Source organism: Dermacentor variabilis, unplaced genomic scaffold (assembly GCF_050947875.1).
Source record: "Dermacentor variabilis isolate Ectoservices unplaced genomic scaffold, ASM5094787v1 scaffold_12, whole genome shotgun sequence".
NCBI classification, from domain to species: domain Eukaryota; kingdom Metazoa; phylum Arthropoda; class Arachnida; order Ixodida; family Ixodidae; genus Dermacentor; species Dermacentor variabilis.
This window is the reverse complement of record NW_027460280.1, coordinates 13648349-13664833: the sequence shown is the minus strand read 5'-3', so window position 1 is coordinate 13664833 and position 16485 is coordinate 13648349. Positions and strand designations below refer to the sequence as shown.

Genomic DNA, 16485 nt, shown 5'->3' with positions numbered 1-16485 from the left:
GTCCGTTTCGCCATTAGAGACAACACGGATTTGCAGCAAACATTTTGTGGGAAACTGCAAAAATGACTTCAGCTAACACGCATCGTATATGCCGACGATTTTTCCGGCGGCACATACGATGTCGTTTCCAATTACCTGCTCAGCGTCACTTACATGGCTAAGCAGACGCTGCCCTTTCGCCGCATTGCAACCATGAAAATAATCGCCAAGTGCACCGATCTTCTCAAAGGCAAATAGAACCGTGTACATCGTCCTTCGAATAAAACGTCCACGCACACGCACGTAGGCACACACCGCGCGCGGTACGAAATGTGCCCAAACACACCGCAGTGCAAGAGGCAATCAAGGCGGTGCGAACGAGAGATGGGCGAGGCGTACCACCCGCCAGATTAATTTTGCCCCGCATGCGGAGAAGCGTCTCCCCGCAGGCCGGCTGTACTAGTACCGGGTATGACGTGAGTCAGGGGTGTACTCCCTTCCCCCAGATAGGTACTTGTACTCCTAGGGAAAGACGCTGCTAGGTGCTGCTGCTAAATCCCTGTGGTTTCTGCCGGCTCATCTAGGTCGACATTCACGTGGTCTTGTACCCCTCGCTTGATCGTGTTCAGTCATGCCGTCCTTGCGCGGTGTCATTGTCAGCGACAGTCAGCTTAAATTCTTAAATACGTCGCGCCTGCGCCTAATTGAGTCTATTAAAACCTGCACATTCAGTTTTGCTGGCTACAATGCAATGCGGCTGGCGAGAGCGGTCTGCACGATGCGCTTCCAGCGTGCCGATTTCGCCGTTCTTTATTTATGTTGGGGGAAACGACGTTGAAAGCGACATGGATCCACAAGAAATATGCGGCAACATCAAGGTAAGTCTACTGAAATCACAAAATTCTAAACATTAAGCGCTGATGGTTTTCTTTTAAATTTTAGATCTTGATTGATCAACGAGACGTGGCCCCCGTCGTGCTGGTTTTCGAGGTGCTCCCTCGCTACTTCGAAGATGCTGATGCGGAGCAGAAACTGCAAAAGCGTCGCTTGCTTAACCGCAAATTGATGGCTACGCTGAAGCGCATGCCCTGTCTGCGGATTTTGAACTCCGAGGTATGGACCCCCTTTTTCCGGCGGCATGCCGGTGCATATTGTCCGGAACGTGCACGCTTGGCTTATTTTTGGCTCGGTTGAAGATGTTTCACTTTTGTCGCTGCTCGTTGTGGTAGAAATGCAGACAGTTTGTCTAGTTGTGTCTCCATTACAGAATCGCATTACTGCGGTGAACAAAGCAAGTGTTGCGGTACATACTGTGCGCATAGTTAAGCACTTCGCCCTTTGTTGGACGGTCGGACCACTTTTCAGGGCAACTTCGCTACTCTGTAGCGGTGAAGTGTAATTTCTACAATTGAACATTCCTGTGTGGATATATGTTACCGAATCACTGTGAGCATATTTTTTTTTCGTTCATTTCTTTTATCAAACAATGCGATAGAGCGATTGCGCCAATTGTTTACTTCCATTTCTACTATGTTTAGTTCCTTCAAACCACCACAGCGGCAAATGGACTCTTGATCGGTTTTCTTAATAGCTGGATTTTCGTGCGGTTAGGTGCCTAATTTTTCGTGCCCACAGCTACCAAAACAGGTGCTCAAATTACTAGCACCGCGAACAAATAGCATTGCTACATATCAGAACTGCATAGCCTTCAAGGATTTTCAGGACGCATCTTTTTTCTAAGAACCCTTGTGACATTGGAAAGCCCTGAATGAGGCTGCTCATACAAGCATGCTCAATAAGTATAATGAAAACGTGCACTCTAAAAACTAGGAAGGGTATCGCAGGAGTGAAGCTGCCGGTTCACTCTTCAAAGCGTCGTTTTACTCTCGCAAAATGTCGAGGAGAGTGAAATGCATTGTTCACTCTGTCAGCAAGGAGAGAGTGAAATGTGCTTTTCACTCTCCCCTTCAGAGAGAGAGAGTGAAAAGACTCTTGCGACAATAGAAAAGAGAGACTCTTGCGGCAATAGAAAACAAAACGTAGCGTAATCTTCTGCTTCAACTGTAGGTGGCTGGCCCCGAACATGGCAATGTATCATTCATGCACGCTGAGCAAAGAACACATCGTTTTGCTTCTAAGAGAACAGGCCGCCGCAGTTCAAAGGAACGCGTAGCGAGCGCTCTACTTTTTCACTCGGAGTGGCTCCACCGCGCGCGCGCGCGCTCAAGATCGCGGAACAACACAGCACCGGAGAAAGGTGAACCGTCCAGCGAGCAAAGGCCAGCCGAGGGAGATCGTGTTTCAGCCATCTCGCGTCGCCACGAAAACACGACAGTCGTTCGTCATGCCTTGGATATAACAACAAATCCTCCACGGTAAGTGAATTCTAACTTAGGTGAACATTCTCCGTATATGTCATGCTATCGCCAGGAAGTCGTCGCTGCGCTTAGCCGACGCGATTGACGAAGGACTAGGCGTACGCGCTGTCTCTCGATGTCAATCGAAAAAGCCAGTCGTCGCGATAACTGCATGTGATTTTATCACTTTGCCGTTGTCCGTAAGAGCTTTAAAAATCGCAAACGCTGCCAGAACTATGGTATGTTCAATAAGACGCCAGGCGAGAGGATGCTTAAAATGGTTAGTTCACCAGCCCGTGATTCCGAGCCTATGCGGAGCGTGATTAGCGTGCGTTTTGTGTGTTTAAATTTATTCAGTTTGGCAGTCTACTGTGTACGGAACGCTGTTGAACTAAGGAATCACATAACAGAAGGCGTCATTTTGCTGGCAGCATGCTTTTTTTTTATAAATAAACCGCGCGCTTGACGGTGTCTCGCGCAGGGGGAATCTGCGACCACTGAAGTTACGTGCTGCACCAGTGCTAGTTAGAAACTTTGCCGCAGGCATTCAGCTGCATGCTGCAAGAGGTCAGTTGGGCGCGTTATCTTGAACTTACTAAAAACGCATGAGGAATCCATGTTTTATGCTGAAAAAAGTATAAACCCCACATAAGCGATCTTGCGCGCGGCAGCTACAAGCGACGCGACGGAGATGGCTGTCGCGTTCGCTCGTCGCCTACAAGTCGTACTCCGTGCGAGCGACGATTTTGAGCGACGCCTCCCCGGTGTTGCCGGCATGAGGGCTGCAGTCACGCGTGACGCGTGCTTTAGTAATTTACGTTGATGGATTTTACTATAAAAAGTAGCATAAAATATTTCCGGAGGTCTTGCAGTACGTCCTTATCCTTGCACGTATAAAAATTGAATCATTTGCTCGTTCCGCGCGACAATCGGTAGTATTTGAGCGATGTATGTACATCCAGTTCCGGCTTCGCGCTATTGGCTAGTCGCTCATAGCACTTCTGGGTGACGAGCGACGATTTCTAGATTTCCAGAACCGAGCCATCTGTTCAAGCGACGGCCCGTTTTGTCGCTCGAAGCCGTCGCTCGTCGCCGTCGCGCACTAAATCGCTCTCACAGTGTTTATCCCTAAGACTGAACTGTTTTTGCTCATGTTGAAATGGTGTGATTATAGGTCTGGTTTTGTCTCCTGTTGCGGTTTTCGTGCACGGTGCGAAACTGAAAGGATGCTTATGTCTACGAACTCGGTGAATTGTCGAGCAGCTAGTTACGCATCGGCATCGAATATAACGGCTGCTGTGTGGAATTACAATTGCAGGGGCGCTTTGCATACGCTTATTGTTTTGGACATGCCTGTGCATTTGCTAATATGAGTTGGCGTGTCAGAGTTATGTCATATGAACAGCTAAATCAGCCTTCCTCTGGGGGTTACAAGCGTAATGTGTGCATTTTGCTATAGCATGGCAGATCAAGATGTGTTTATCGCTTGAATATTTTTAGTAGAGAAATAAAATATCAAAATAAAATGTTGCTTTAATTCCGTGTTACCAGTCTGTCGTACACAGAACAATAGGTTGGTGTAATAAACTAATAACTGCGGTTTAACTGCAACTTTTACATGCCTACAAGAATCTAAAATGCTAGATTTCAAACTGCAGCAGTAGTCGGGTCTGTCAAAAATGAACTCCACTGCGCACCTCATGCATGAAAATAAGTTCATGCCTTTTAGTAAGCTTAGATGCAGGCCGCAGTGAACTTGTTAGTATTGAAATGTGGGTAAGCTTGCCATAACAAGCCTTGTTGCCCTTTTTTATAGGCACATCCATATATCCATTGAGCTGAAGGACAATATTTTCATCCCTACTGAGCATCATGTTTGCAGCTATAATCCTCAAATTATGGCTTCAGCAGTGGCACAACCAGGGATGGTGCGGGGGGGGGGGCACACTGGGCACGTGCTTAGGATGTGTCACAAGTGGTGTTTGCGATACACCAGACTCATGACAGACCTATGACGTCTGAAAATGACCAATATTCTATTCATTAGCAGGAGTATTCTAACATTCATGAAAAACAAGGATGAACTGTGGTTTATTTGTTTTTTTGCTTAAATCTAAAAATTGAAGCTAGTTTAGCAGTTGACTGTTGCAGTCATTTGGATGTTTTGCATGCATTTCACTAGGAAGACTAAGAGCTAAGACTTTTTTATTGCCATGGCGTTGACTGTCTTGATGTTGTTTTGCCCCATGCCCTTGTGTTGACTTTTGCATACAATATTTTTCAGGCACCCGCTTTATATAACGCAAGAAGGCAGCTGCAAGGACACGAGGATGTGAAAGAGCCAGTGCAGCGCGACTTCACGTAGTGCAGAGGAGCCAATGCCAAAAAATCAAAATACATTGGCATGTTATTTGGACAAGAAAACTAGTATGTGGGTATATTGGGTGTACCATTTGACCAAATGTCAACAAAATCAAGATACAGTATGTTACACGAAGATGAAAATTCTCACGTTCTCCAGGCAGTTATCTTAACATGGTATATTTATGTAATGTCTCTGATTGGAAAGTCAAATCAACTATGCTCTCTGGAGACAAACACATAGCAGCAAGTGTCATTGAAAAGTTAAAAATGTGTTTTAAGAAAGCTGATTAGTTCTGAGAAGTGACTGCTTTTTGTCTTGCCTCTCAACAGATATATCCATGTGATAAAAAAATAGTGGTACAATGAAATTGCATATTTGCTTAGCGACATGATACATACTTGCAATGAGCACGGTGCCTGTGTTTACTATAGAAAGCAACAGCCCATGCTTGGTTAGGTTAGGCCCAGTACAACATGCAGGCATGGGTGATTGGCGCTTTTTTTATTTCTGTGTCGTGAGGTTTATTGACGTGCGTATAGGTGCAATGGCACGCAGTATGGCTAGTACAAAAAAGGGGGAGGGGGGCAGATATATGTACCTCACTGTACACGACACAGGGCAAAGGAAATCCGTGTTCAGCAACTATGTTAAATGCCATGTACGTAAATTTTACAACGCTACTCGTTCGAAGCACGCACAGGTGCATATTGAAGAAAAGTTTCCAGGGTAGATAATTTAGTTCGTAATTTACACTAATTTTGCTCTAACCACGAGACATAATAATTTGAATATACTGCACGGAAAAACCTAGAGCGAATTAAATTGTGTGTCAGCTTCGTGTGTATACATATAGTCTTTCCTATGCATTAGGTTTTTTGCGTAATGCATTAACAGTTGAGAGCCTATCTTATGATGTGTACTCTGTTTACATTACAGTTGTTTATTAGTTTACTCGTTTGTTTTGCGACTGATGAAATGCCGGCATATATATATTTTCAACATTTGACATAACCCTGTATGTTTTGCAGGGACAACCCAGGACGTGCATTTCTCAGCACCCAGTCAACTGCCAAAAGTGACTCAAACACAGGCCACCAGTAAGTGGACATCATTTGCAATTTCACATTATGCAGTTGGCGGCTGCCTTGTACGGAGGCTTTTTTTTTAATGAGATGGTGATGTCGTTCTAATGTACATTTTGACCACAAAGGTGCGATCATGTCTCACAGAGGCATATATGGTTGCTATTCTCTGCGAGGGACGTGTTCTCGTGTTCGTGAAGCATTTGTGTTTGGCAGTATTGTCGCCCAATGAGTCGGATATAAACACTAACTCGCCACTGCCGGCAAGTAGTTGCGAGAAACGCATTATGACACTGTAAAGTTATTTCATTAATTCGAAGGAAAGTTTTGCAGCAGGAAAAAAGGTTGCTATTCCAGGTAAACATGTCTTTTTCTCACAAGTTATTTAGCCAAACTGTGGATGCATGAAATTCGTGACTTATGAATAGATTTTAATTTATTCTTTAGTAATGCTTCTAAAAGAGACTAGAAATAGCATGTGACTACCTCTGCAATCAGCAGACCATACATTTACAGTCATAAGTGGCAGTTCCATGCAGTCTCGCACTTTATATTACCTTTCCTTTCAGCAACATTGGAACTGGTGGCTGCGTTTTCAGAAGGAGAAGTGCACTTGACACTGTATATGTATGTGTGAATTCGGTTTTCTTTGTATGTGTCGGCTCACTGACACAAACAGTGCAAAAATCAGTTGTACCATGAGCCTGACGACGCCTTCTGCTGCTAGAAATGCGGCACTTTGTATTTTATAGTACTGCATGACATTTAAATCAAAGCTACCACATAAAATGATCAAGAAAACTAACCGCTGTTATAGCTGTTTTCCTCAAAGAACGCTTGTCCTTTATGGGCTGTGTTAATCTGAGCTCTCCACCGATGTTTCCGTAGTATTATCCCTTAGTGAGTGAGAGATTGGGGGCAATTAATCGTGTTAGTGTTTAAGTGGTGTCCTAATTATGTGCATTTGTTCCAACAAAGTTGTCTAGGTTACTTTATTGTGTAGTGTAAAGCTTATGAAACCATCAGCAACTACTGAGTTGCTAACACGCATATGGATTTGTCACTATACAGGTGAAACTCTGCTGTACCACTGCAGTGCTGCGGAAATTGCCTTCACCAGCGGCTTTGCAACAGCTGTTTCGCAGCATGTCGGTATGTGTTAATTTTTAATTATGTTGGGATGGGCTAGTATTATGGACCACTGCTACTCTGTATTGTGACAGATCCATATGATAAGGGATGTAATGGGCACAGCGAAAACCTTTGAATTTTTTACTATGGTACATAAACAGGCTCTCCTTTTCGTCACTGGAGCAGGAGAGAAGGGCATGCAGGCACTCCTGAATGTACATATATTTCAAAACATGAGACACACACACACACACAATTAAACTAAAGGCAGGGACGTTCCATCTTTCATCTTGAATTGAATTGTGCAGCGCAAAAATACAACACAGACCACAGAGAAGCACACATGTTAACAGGTTTGATACACACGTTAGTTCAACAGATTTGATACTTCAAGTGTGCTATTTTACACAAGGGGGAAGGGAAAGGGGAGAAAATCTGAAAAAAAAAGTGGAGTGGAAAAAAAGGAATCGTGCCAAAAAGCATGAGAAGCATCGCGCAGCCAGGATCACCAGCAGGACAACCTTACGTATAGTTTGTTTCAATCAACTCAGATCACATGCAGCCATTACTGCAATTAAGTTGTTTCCTTATGTCATATGAGGGAATTATGTGGGCCCAAAAAACTGTTTAGAGCTGAAGGATTATGTTCCATTCTAGCCTCATTGCCTGCTTTTTTATCATATTGTTATCAGCTGCTTATGTTAGGGACAAAAAGTAAGAGTACGAACTGTTTCCCGATTCGCCATTCCACACAACATGTCTTTGTGACTATATGTACATGCAGATGATCCATAGTCGAAAAATATTCAGTACAGTAGAATCTCATTACAAGATGCACTTGGCTGTAAGAGACATCTGAAAATGGTTTGGTTGGTTTTCCGATGTTCGCCACGTTAACAATACTGTATACAAGCGACATCTTTGTTACTAAGGATGACTTTTTAAGTATTCACTACTTCGAAGGCACACAACCCAGACACATTCACTTTGTGCACCTTGTGTGCTCCGAAGGGCGTAAAGATCACGCAATCCTTACACAAGTCAATCGCGCATGTCTCTTTTAGCATGAACCAGAAAAGGAGGGCAACGAGGACAGTGCAGGGCAGAAAGTGTCGGCAGTTGAAGCTGACGAGCGTCTAAGAGCACCTCAAAGGTACTGCGAGCAACAAGGCTTGCAAAGTGAAGTGTTCAAATTCCAGAAGTTGGGAAGGAAGCTAACACAATCTACAGTCACTAAAAAGCTGTGAATGTCTTCTTTAAAGGGCCTCTAAACCACCGAGGTTGAAATTTAGTTGCGGTGTTGCAGTTCTACACAATAAGGCAATGAACAGGTAGCCACGAGAATTTTTCGAAACGGTGCAGTAATAGTGGAGCTACGTGTGATTATCGAAAAGTAGTCCCCACTCATTTTACTCTTTCATCTGGTACACGCCATATGGACAGTGACGTATTTTCCTTGCCTAGTACACCTCCAAATGTTACGGGACAGGCCAACACCAACGAGCTCTGTTGCTGCCGCGCTGGCCCGTCGTCCTGCGAGGAGTGGCGCTAATACAACGGAACTGTATGGTGACTCGTGCTGAAGAGCCTCATAGGGAGACCCTTCTGTTGGCGTTTCTGTTCTTTGCCCCCATTGGCTGCCCACAATGGCATCACGCGCAACGCGACGAGGAAGAAGGAGTGTGTGTATTTGCTTGCAGGCCTTGCCGGCAGTCGTACATATTCGTTCGACCAATCGACAGCACCGGAAACTGGTGACATCATCAGAGACAGCCTGGTGACGTCAGGACAAACTGGGGGGTGCAGGATAGGTCCAGAGAGGCGCACGGGGTCATTTTCTTCATATTGTGGTGCTCCGGCAGTGCTACGCACTCTGGCATTTGGCTTCGTCGATCGTGACGGCATTCTGATTTCGATACGCGTGTTTACTTGAAATGTTCAAAAAATGTCGAGAAGTGGTTTAGGGGCCCTTTAAGCCACCCTGAGCATTTATTCCTTCAGATATATCAAAACATACTTTAGTGATGATGCATAATAAAGTGATCTAGTCTGGCTCCTCAGTGTCTTAAAATTTTTTGTTTCGAGAGACATGTTTCCCGTGCCTCTTGAATATCTTCTGATGAGGCTTTACTGTAATATACACAAACAATTGTGTAACTCCTCCTGCAAGTATTATTCATTAAGCCCGGTCACTTATGTGCAAAGCTTGTGGTTAAGTCTTGATGTCCGTACTTTTTAGAGCTATGTTTATTAATTCATGCTGTTCTTATTGGTTCTTCGATGCAGGAGACAATGCCTACGAAATTATTGGCCCTGATCATGAGAGCCCTCAAGGGGCAAACAACATCTCTGTTGCAGAAGTGAGCCCGATACCACTTGGAAGTTACCATGACAGATGACACGGCAGCAATAGATACAGAGGCTGCCATGTCTACTGCAGCTGCAACAGTGTACGAGGCAAGCAGCAGCGCGTCAGCATCAGCAGCAGTGTCTGAAGGAACCACACCAGGCCTGGTAGAGCAACATGCGTGCTATCACTAACTTTTTTTGTAGTGGATACAACTCATTTGCTCAACATACAAAAGCTTTTCACCACGACTGTGAGCCAGTGTTATTGTGCAGCAAGTGCAAGACTAAGTTAGGTGTTATAACACAGTACAAGCATCACTTTAATATATGCAAATGCAAACATATTACAGTTGTTGCCTCCCCAGCCAGCCCACATAGTGACAACAATGTGGAACACATGGTGGGACACACCTCTCTCCCATTACAAGATAGTAGAGACTGTCAGTGTTGTTGCTAGATTGACTGGTCTTTGTAGGCAACTAGAAGGACAACACAGGTGTCATAAGATTGTTGTTGATGTTGTTGTTGAAGAGGTAAAAAAGAAGTTTGATGCAGCTGAAGTGCCAACTGATATTGAGCAAATCAAAAGCAACCACCTGAGAAAGCAACAGTATCGAAATTTGGGTATCTATGTGCCGCCAAATCTGGTAAGAATGGCATAGGACGGAAGTGTGATGAAAATCACACAGACACTGCTTTTGCATCACTGGCCACAGTGAGCAGCAACTTGTAGGGCAAGAGAGTCAACTGAAACTAACATTATGATATAGTGTCATGCTCCCATGTGACCACTTTTCAAGTTATTTTGCAAGATACAGCTCAACCTCCAGAAACGAGACTGCAACTTGTCTGTAAAAAAGCTTTCGCAAAAAATTATTCATAACACTATTAACATAGCAGTATCTTTTTTTCTGTGTCGGTTCGAGGTTCCTGGCTGTCCATTAATGCAAAAATTGAGGAAAAAAAGAACATGTGTCGTACTTACACCTTTTTAACAAGTACGAGGGGGACAGAACTTTTCTAGTCATGCATCTTCATCATACTATCAAGTTTTTAAATGCCTTTTATAATTATTATTACCAGTTATATCTGAGTGCATTGTATGCATGTAGCAGGTGTAAAATCAGGTCAGTTGGATCAGATGCCTTATCTGCAAGCGAGCCCTATATTCAAGAAATTTGAATTAAAATAGTTACGTTAGAGACGCAGTCTTTCAGCACTTTATTGCCTGTGGTTTAAGCATTGCTCAATACTTTTGTGGGTGGCAATTTCAACCGGCACAGCACTGCGCTTTGCCACAGTCACATTTGTCTTCAAAGCGGTGTTTACCATTTGTGTTGATCTGTTTGTGTATGCATAGAGCAAGTTTTTAATTTATATTTTTCTGCATTCTTGTGCTTGCACTAAGCTTGTATAAGGCAGTTACAAAATGTGCGTCACTATAACGAACTGTTCTGTTGAGCTTACACTTGCAAATAATCGTGTTCAGATGGCCGCACTTCTATGCAGGCGCGCCGCTAGCTTTGTATATGTTCTCATGTTTGTATAAAGCTTATATAAGCTAGTTAGAAAATGTACGTCACTAAGCATTGTGATATTCTTTAAAGAACTGCTTGGTTGGTTTTACACTTGTGAATTAGTATTGAGGCGGTGGTATTCCCATGTATGCCCACTGCTAGCTTTCTGTGTCCTCACGTGTTTGTATTAAGTTTCTACAAGGGAGTTACACCATGTACGTCACTAAGCGCTGTGATATTTTTTAAAGAACTGCTTTGTTGGTTTTACACCTGTGAGTAATAGTACTCGGGTGGCACTAGTCATGTGTAGGTACACAGGGACCATTTGTATACATTATGCTCATGTAAAGCAGTTACAAAGTGTATGTCACTAATTACTGTGATATTTGTTGAATTGCTGTGATGGTTTTACACATGTGAATAATAGTGGTCAGGACACAGTACTTGCAGTGTATAGTTGAATTTATACACTGCCAGGACATGGGCTGTATACGTACCAAAAGAAATGTATGTCATTATATTGTTGTGATTATTACTGTTTGGATTTTATTAAACTGTAATAAAATTGTTTCTTGTATCTATTGAGGTATGGCAATTTGTCATGCAACCAAACTGAGGACCTGAACTTGTGCATACAAATAAACAGCTAATTTAAGAGTATACTGCTCATATTCTGCTAAACCAGTTTAACAAATCTTGTACTACAATGCTGGAAAAATGACAGAGCTGACTCGGATGTACAGAAAAAGTTCTGCACTGGCTGAAGGACTGCCCCACACTGGAGTTCGTAATGTTGCGTTTATTGGAGTAGAACAGAAAGTGCACTTCTATTAAAAATGCGACAGTCTGTGCAGAAACATAAGGCAGACGAGCGGATGTGGCAAATTTTTTTCAGGGCCCTCCATGCCTACTACTGCATTTCTAGTCTTCCTGTGCTCTGCGTATAAGCCCCTGTTCAGCCAAGGTTTTTACTCCATGACAGTTCTACTGGGTTCGTAGCAATATTGAAGAAAAAAATTCAATGGTTTTCAAGGACTTTCGAGGCCCCGACACATTAACTTCAAGGACCTCGTGCAATGTGTGTAGTAGTTTGGACAGGCAATAACTTGTTCAAGAACACCGTTAACTTTAATGCAAACAAAAGAAAACAAAACAAATCGCATTTCAGTGATTTCAAACATTTGAAAGACTGCTAATTTGCCTTTCACCGCCCACCACTAAACGCACACAAGGAAGCATTTCAAGAAAGCGCTCAAAGTTTTTCTGCAATAGCACAATTAACTACTTGGACCTGCAACATTTGCAGTTTTTGAATACTGTTTGGTTTGACAGTGTATGTGATGTGATCTGTTGCCTCAGCTTTTTTCACCATCAAATAAGGAATAGTCATTTCTAATTTCTTTTTATTGTGTCTGTCGCTCTCAATTTACTCTTCATGGCTTCTCTTTGAATGCCTCAACTGTTGAGCTTCCTGCTTCTGCTCCTCCAAGCACATTTGTCGCCGGTTCCATGTGCATAAAACTGGTATCTGCAGCTCCTTTGTAATTTCAACTTTAAGGATGTCGCTTTCCTTCTATTACCTCCAGAGACAATTTTCTGTGACATGCGAAAGAGTGTCACAGAAGGGAAAAAAAGCGCTTGGCAATGTCTGCTAAGTCTAGCCAAGTGCACAAGTTTAAGGACTTTCCAGTACTTCTAAAAATTCAAGGGTTTTCAATGCCTTGAAAATGGCATTTTAGAAATAAAGGATTTTCAAGGCTCGCTACAAACCCTGGATTCTAGCACCTAAATAATTTTACAAGCTTATTTTGGCATGGAGTTAGGAAATTCATGCTTTCTAGCTAACGCTGCACTATCTCTGTACAGTGAAGCCACGAGAGCGCAACCATTTTGGAGTAAAGAAAAACATTGAAAGCTTTTAATACCACTCTTTTTCTATGGAGCTTCGTATTGCCTAGTTATGTTTACGAATGTGCCTGGTTTTGGTGGGCGTTTCTTCGACATTTTCTGTGAGAAGTAGATGACTAACACCCGTATTCAGAAATGTATCTTAATACAAAGCTCATGCTTGACTTGATATAAACGACGCCTGGTGCGAACGTCCCCCAAGACGCTCACTGCCTTTCTTTTGGTGCGTTCACGACTTGCGTCGTTTAGATCAAGTCAAGCATGGGCTTCAAGTTATGATGCATTTCTGCATATGGGGGTAAGCGTGCACAATTCCGGGCAACGCACTGTGCCATTGACACTGAGAGAAAACTGGGAAAACAGAGTTAACCACTTATGCTCCTAAACTTTCGCGTACCTGTGGTGTGCGTGTATCGTGGAAGAAGAAACAGCGCAAACACAAGGACGAAAAAAAGCGTCAACCACACCAGCGCTTCGTGGTGTGGCATGTTTTTGCGTCGTCCTTGTGTTGCGCTGTTTCTTCTAAAATGCTCAACCAACTAGCCGGCAAGTCCATCCTGTGCATATATAAATTGAACACACGCATGAGTGTAGATGGTCTTCGAAGCTTTTAGAACGAGCACTGCCACAGGATACGAGCAGTGCACGCGTAACAAGTGGACACATTAGTCATTTAAACATGGGTGCCAATGCATTTGACGCGGCTATCGGCATAAGCAGCCTCCAAATGCTGGAATGCATGCGCTTCAAAACGCTAACGATCCGCTGCTAATGCAGGACAACAGCTCACAGCGGACTGAACCAAACTCTAAACTAATGCACTTGAAAAGAACGCCTACACGGCAGCGTGAGGCACGTCGAAATGCCTGGTACTGGCGTCGCAGTTGCTCACCAGTATACGCGCGAATTAAATTCACATACGTGGATGGTTGGCGCAATACTTTGTATCCGCGTATTTTGGAGAACATATAATGCATGGACTGGAAAAGCACTCGATCATGAGCTGAACGGCACATTTGTTATTTTCCTGCGGTAACGACAAGCCGTGAATAGTTCTCACGTTGTCGTCTACGTTGTCTTCCTTCGTTAGTCGTAGCAAGGAATGGAAATGATGCAAACGCACACGTATTCCAGTACACAACAGCACAGCACACTGCAGAGAAACCCCACCCACCACAGCCGATTCATCAAATACGTTTGGTATATATATAACCTCTAAAAGAATACGACTGGCGTGGCGGCGCTGTGGTGTAATGGTTATGATGTGTGTTTTGATTTGTACAAATCCGAGTGTACGCGGGTTCGAATTCACATGATGTATAGAGCATTGTGATTCTTGATAAGTATGTGATTCCCTTGACAATTGTATTCTAATTAGATTGTGTGACTCCTGATTGTGAAATTTGCGAAGATATTTGCAGATTAAGTGTTCATTCGCTTTTTTTCTCCTCAGTGGCGTTCGTGACGCATACGCATAGGCCGCTTCAGAGCATTTTTCAGAGCCAGGAAAAATGACTTTAAAATCCTGCATAACTTTGCTCACGCCTATTCTGAAGGCCGCTTGGAATCGGGCCAGTGTCTCTGAGGAGCCGCCTAGGGAACAGTATATCAGCGGCCCTAATTTGATCTGATTTCCTGCCTGCATGCGTGACCAGGACTTGGCTAAGAGGGTATTGGGAAGAGTACTAGCACTCTGTTTGGGGGAGTAGAAGTACTCGGTCTGGCGGTGTACTATTAACCCTGCGGGGAGAGTATTAGCACTCTACGGAAGAGTACTAGCACTCCCTTGCGGTGGAGTAACAAAACTCTGTCAGGAGGAGTTGACCTACTCTCTCTCAAAGAGGGTCGATCTACTCTCGAAAAGAGAGTGAAATATGGGACAAGCAGCTACTCCCTCAAAGAGAGTGCCCGGCACTCCCTTAGTTTTTAGAGTGTGCGCAAACTTCAAGTATAATGTACTGGGTACTCTGGCTGCTTCTAATCACATTACAGGTGACCACGAGTAGGTAGAACGGGCCTGTATAATGGGACGTAATATTCCCACTTTTTGCTATTATAGAATCATTGTTAGCTTTGAGATCTTAAGCTATGTGAAAAATACCTACAAAAAAGCACTTGTAATGTCTCGGACACAAATAAATCTGTTCTCTGCTTGCGTCCATGAAAGGGTTAAGATGCACGCAATATTCAAAGGTGAAACCATGCACATAGTTTTTAAATGAAACCCTTTTTGCATCTTCCTTGCTCAGTGGGTGGTGGCTGCTGCAGTCCTGCCAAATATTGGTTACTGTGTGTCTGGCACTGTATATGTGTTGCTCGGCATGTGTCCAAATAGGAACTTGAATTACCGGTTAAGTGCAGCTCAACATGTACCACTGGGTAGACAAGTAGAACGAAAGGCATGAAATTAGGCGCAGTCTGACGGGGTGTGGGCTCGCAAGCTAACATGCCTTCTGTTTTGTAGCAATCGCATCCCCGGCTGATCAACGGCAAAGAAGATTTTCCTGCTGCCCTGGTCGACACCGTACGCCGACTGGTGTGGCTGTCCAAGCTGCGCATGCGTCAACGTTCCGCTGGACATCGTCCGCCCGGCAGCGACGGCAGTGACACGAGGGACGCTATCAGGGACTGGGCCGCCTACAAAAGCGGCAGCGGACAGCCATCCTGTCGCAGTCTGACGGGGTGTGGGCTCGCAAGCTAACATGCCTTCTGTTTTGTAGGTAAGCTGTAATTTTAGCGATGGCCACTTTTCTTGCTTTGATTCCACCCTGTCTGGCTGCGACAGGGATTTTTGCTTTGTGCTGTGTATTTTGTCATGTCCCTTGCATTCAGAATTGCAAACTGTACTGCTTGTCGCGAACCGGTGCCACGGGATGCGCTAAGCGTGTGCTGTTGCGAATGTAGCAGCTTATATCAAACTGGGAAGTGCTCAGGCGTTGCTACAGAGAACGTAAAAGTCAGCTGGGTGTGTTCTGAGTGCGCCATGAAAAAAACATCTGGCACAATGATCAATTCTGGAGAGCCGCAGCCCACTCGGCGAGAGGTTTTGGCAGCCATAAGCTCTGTTCCAAGCAGGCTAGATGAATTTCACTTGAGAGTAGACAGACTTGATAAGGCCACGCAGTTACAGTCTACTAAGAATGACTCAGTGCTGGGATTAGCTTAAACGCAGAGTAAGCTAATCGAAAATGTTGAAAGCTTGATGGAAATGCTGTCCAAAAATTATGATGAAATAACCACACATATTGCTTCTCAGAGCAGACAGCTTGCTGCTCTCAGGAAGCACTCTGATGAAATAGACACATGTCTTGCGGCGAAGGACAAAGAAATCGCGCAGCTGCAGACAGCGGTCACAAATTTGGAGATTTATTCTAGAAGGCATAATATCGAAATTCATGGCGTGAAACCTGGTGGTAATGAAGACCTTAACATTGTTTTGAAATCACTAGCAGAAAAACTCGATATAGCATCAATGACTGCTGATTCTATTGATGCAGCTCATAGGCTGCCAGCTAGGGAAGGAAGGATACCACCCATAATCGTTAAATTTACTTCAAGAATACAAAGAGACACATGGTATAACAGACGTAGAATCTTGGTAAAGGAAAACGTTTTCATCAATGAGAACTTGACGGCTGAAACAAGGAGACTGCTCTGGCAGGCAAAGCAAGTTGCAAAGGCTAAGGCATTCAAGTTTGTGTGGACTAAGAATGGAATGGTTTTCATGAGAAAAACTGAAAGATCTGGCGCGAAGAAAATTGTCAGCGAAGCTGATATATTAAGGTTGAATTAGTCAT

At 43.9% G+C, this 16485-nt stretch overlaps 1 protein-coding gene across 3 annotated transcripts; it reads left to right on the top strand.

Moving 5' to 3' along the window:
- The first annotated feature begins 1812 nt into the window (after positions 1–1812).
- Positions 1813–11362, top strand: LOC142566343 (uncharacterized). Of its 3 annotated transcripts, none has more exons than XR_012825031.1 (5): positions 1813–2354; positions 4621–4767; positions 5730–5798; positions 6855–6935; positions 9201–11362. XR_012825031.1 is itself a non-coding variant. In XM_075677264.1 (5 exons), the coding sequence occupies exons 2-5, from the start codon at positions 4715–4717 to the stop codon at positions 9311–9313; spliced, it is 312 nt and encodes a 103-aa protein (XP_075533379.1). In that variant the 5' UTR covers positions 1813–2354; positions 4621–4714; the 3' UTR covers positions 9314–11362. The 3 variants fall into 3 exon arrangements, 1 of the variants encoding a protein (XP_075533379.1); XM_075677264.1 differs by having other exon boundaries at positions 4621–4763; XR_012825030.1 differs by lacking the exon at positions 6855–6935 and having other exon boundaries at positions 4621–5798.
- The last annotated feature ends 5123 nt before the right edge of the window (positions 11363–16485 follow it).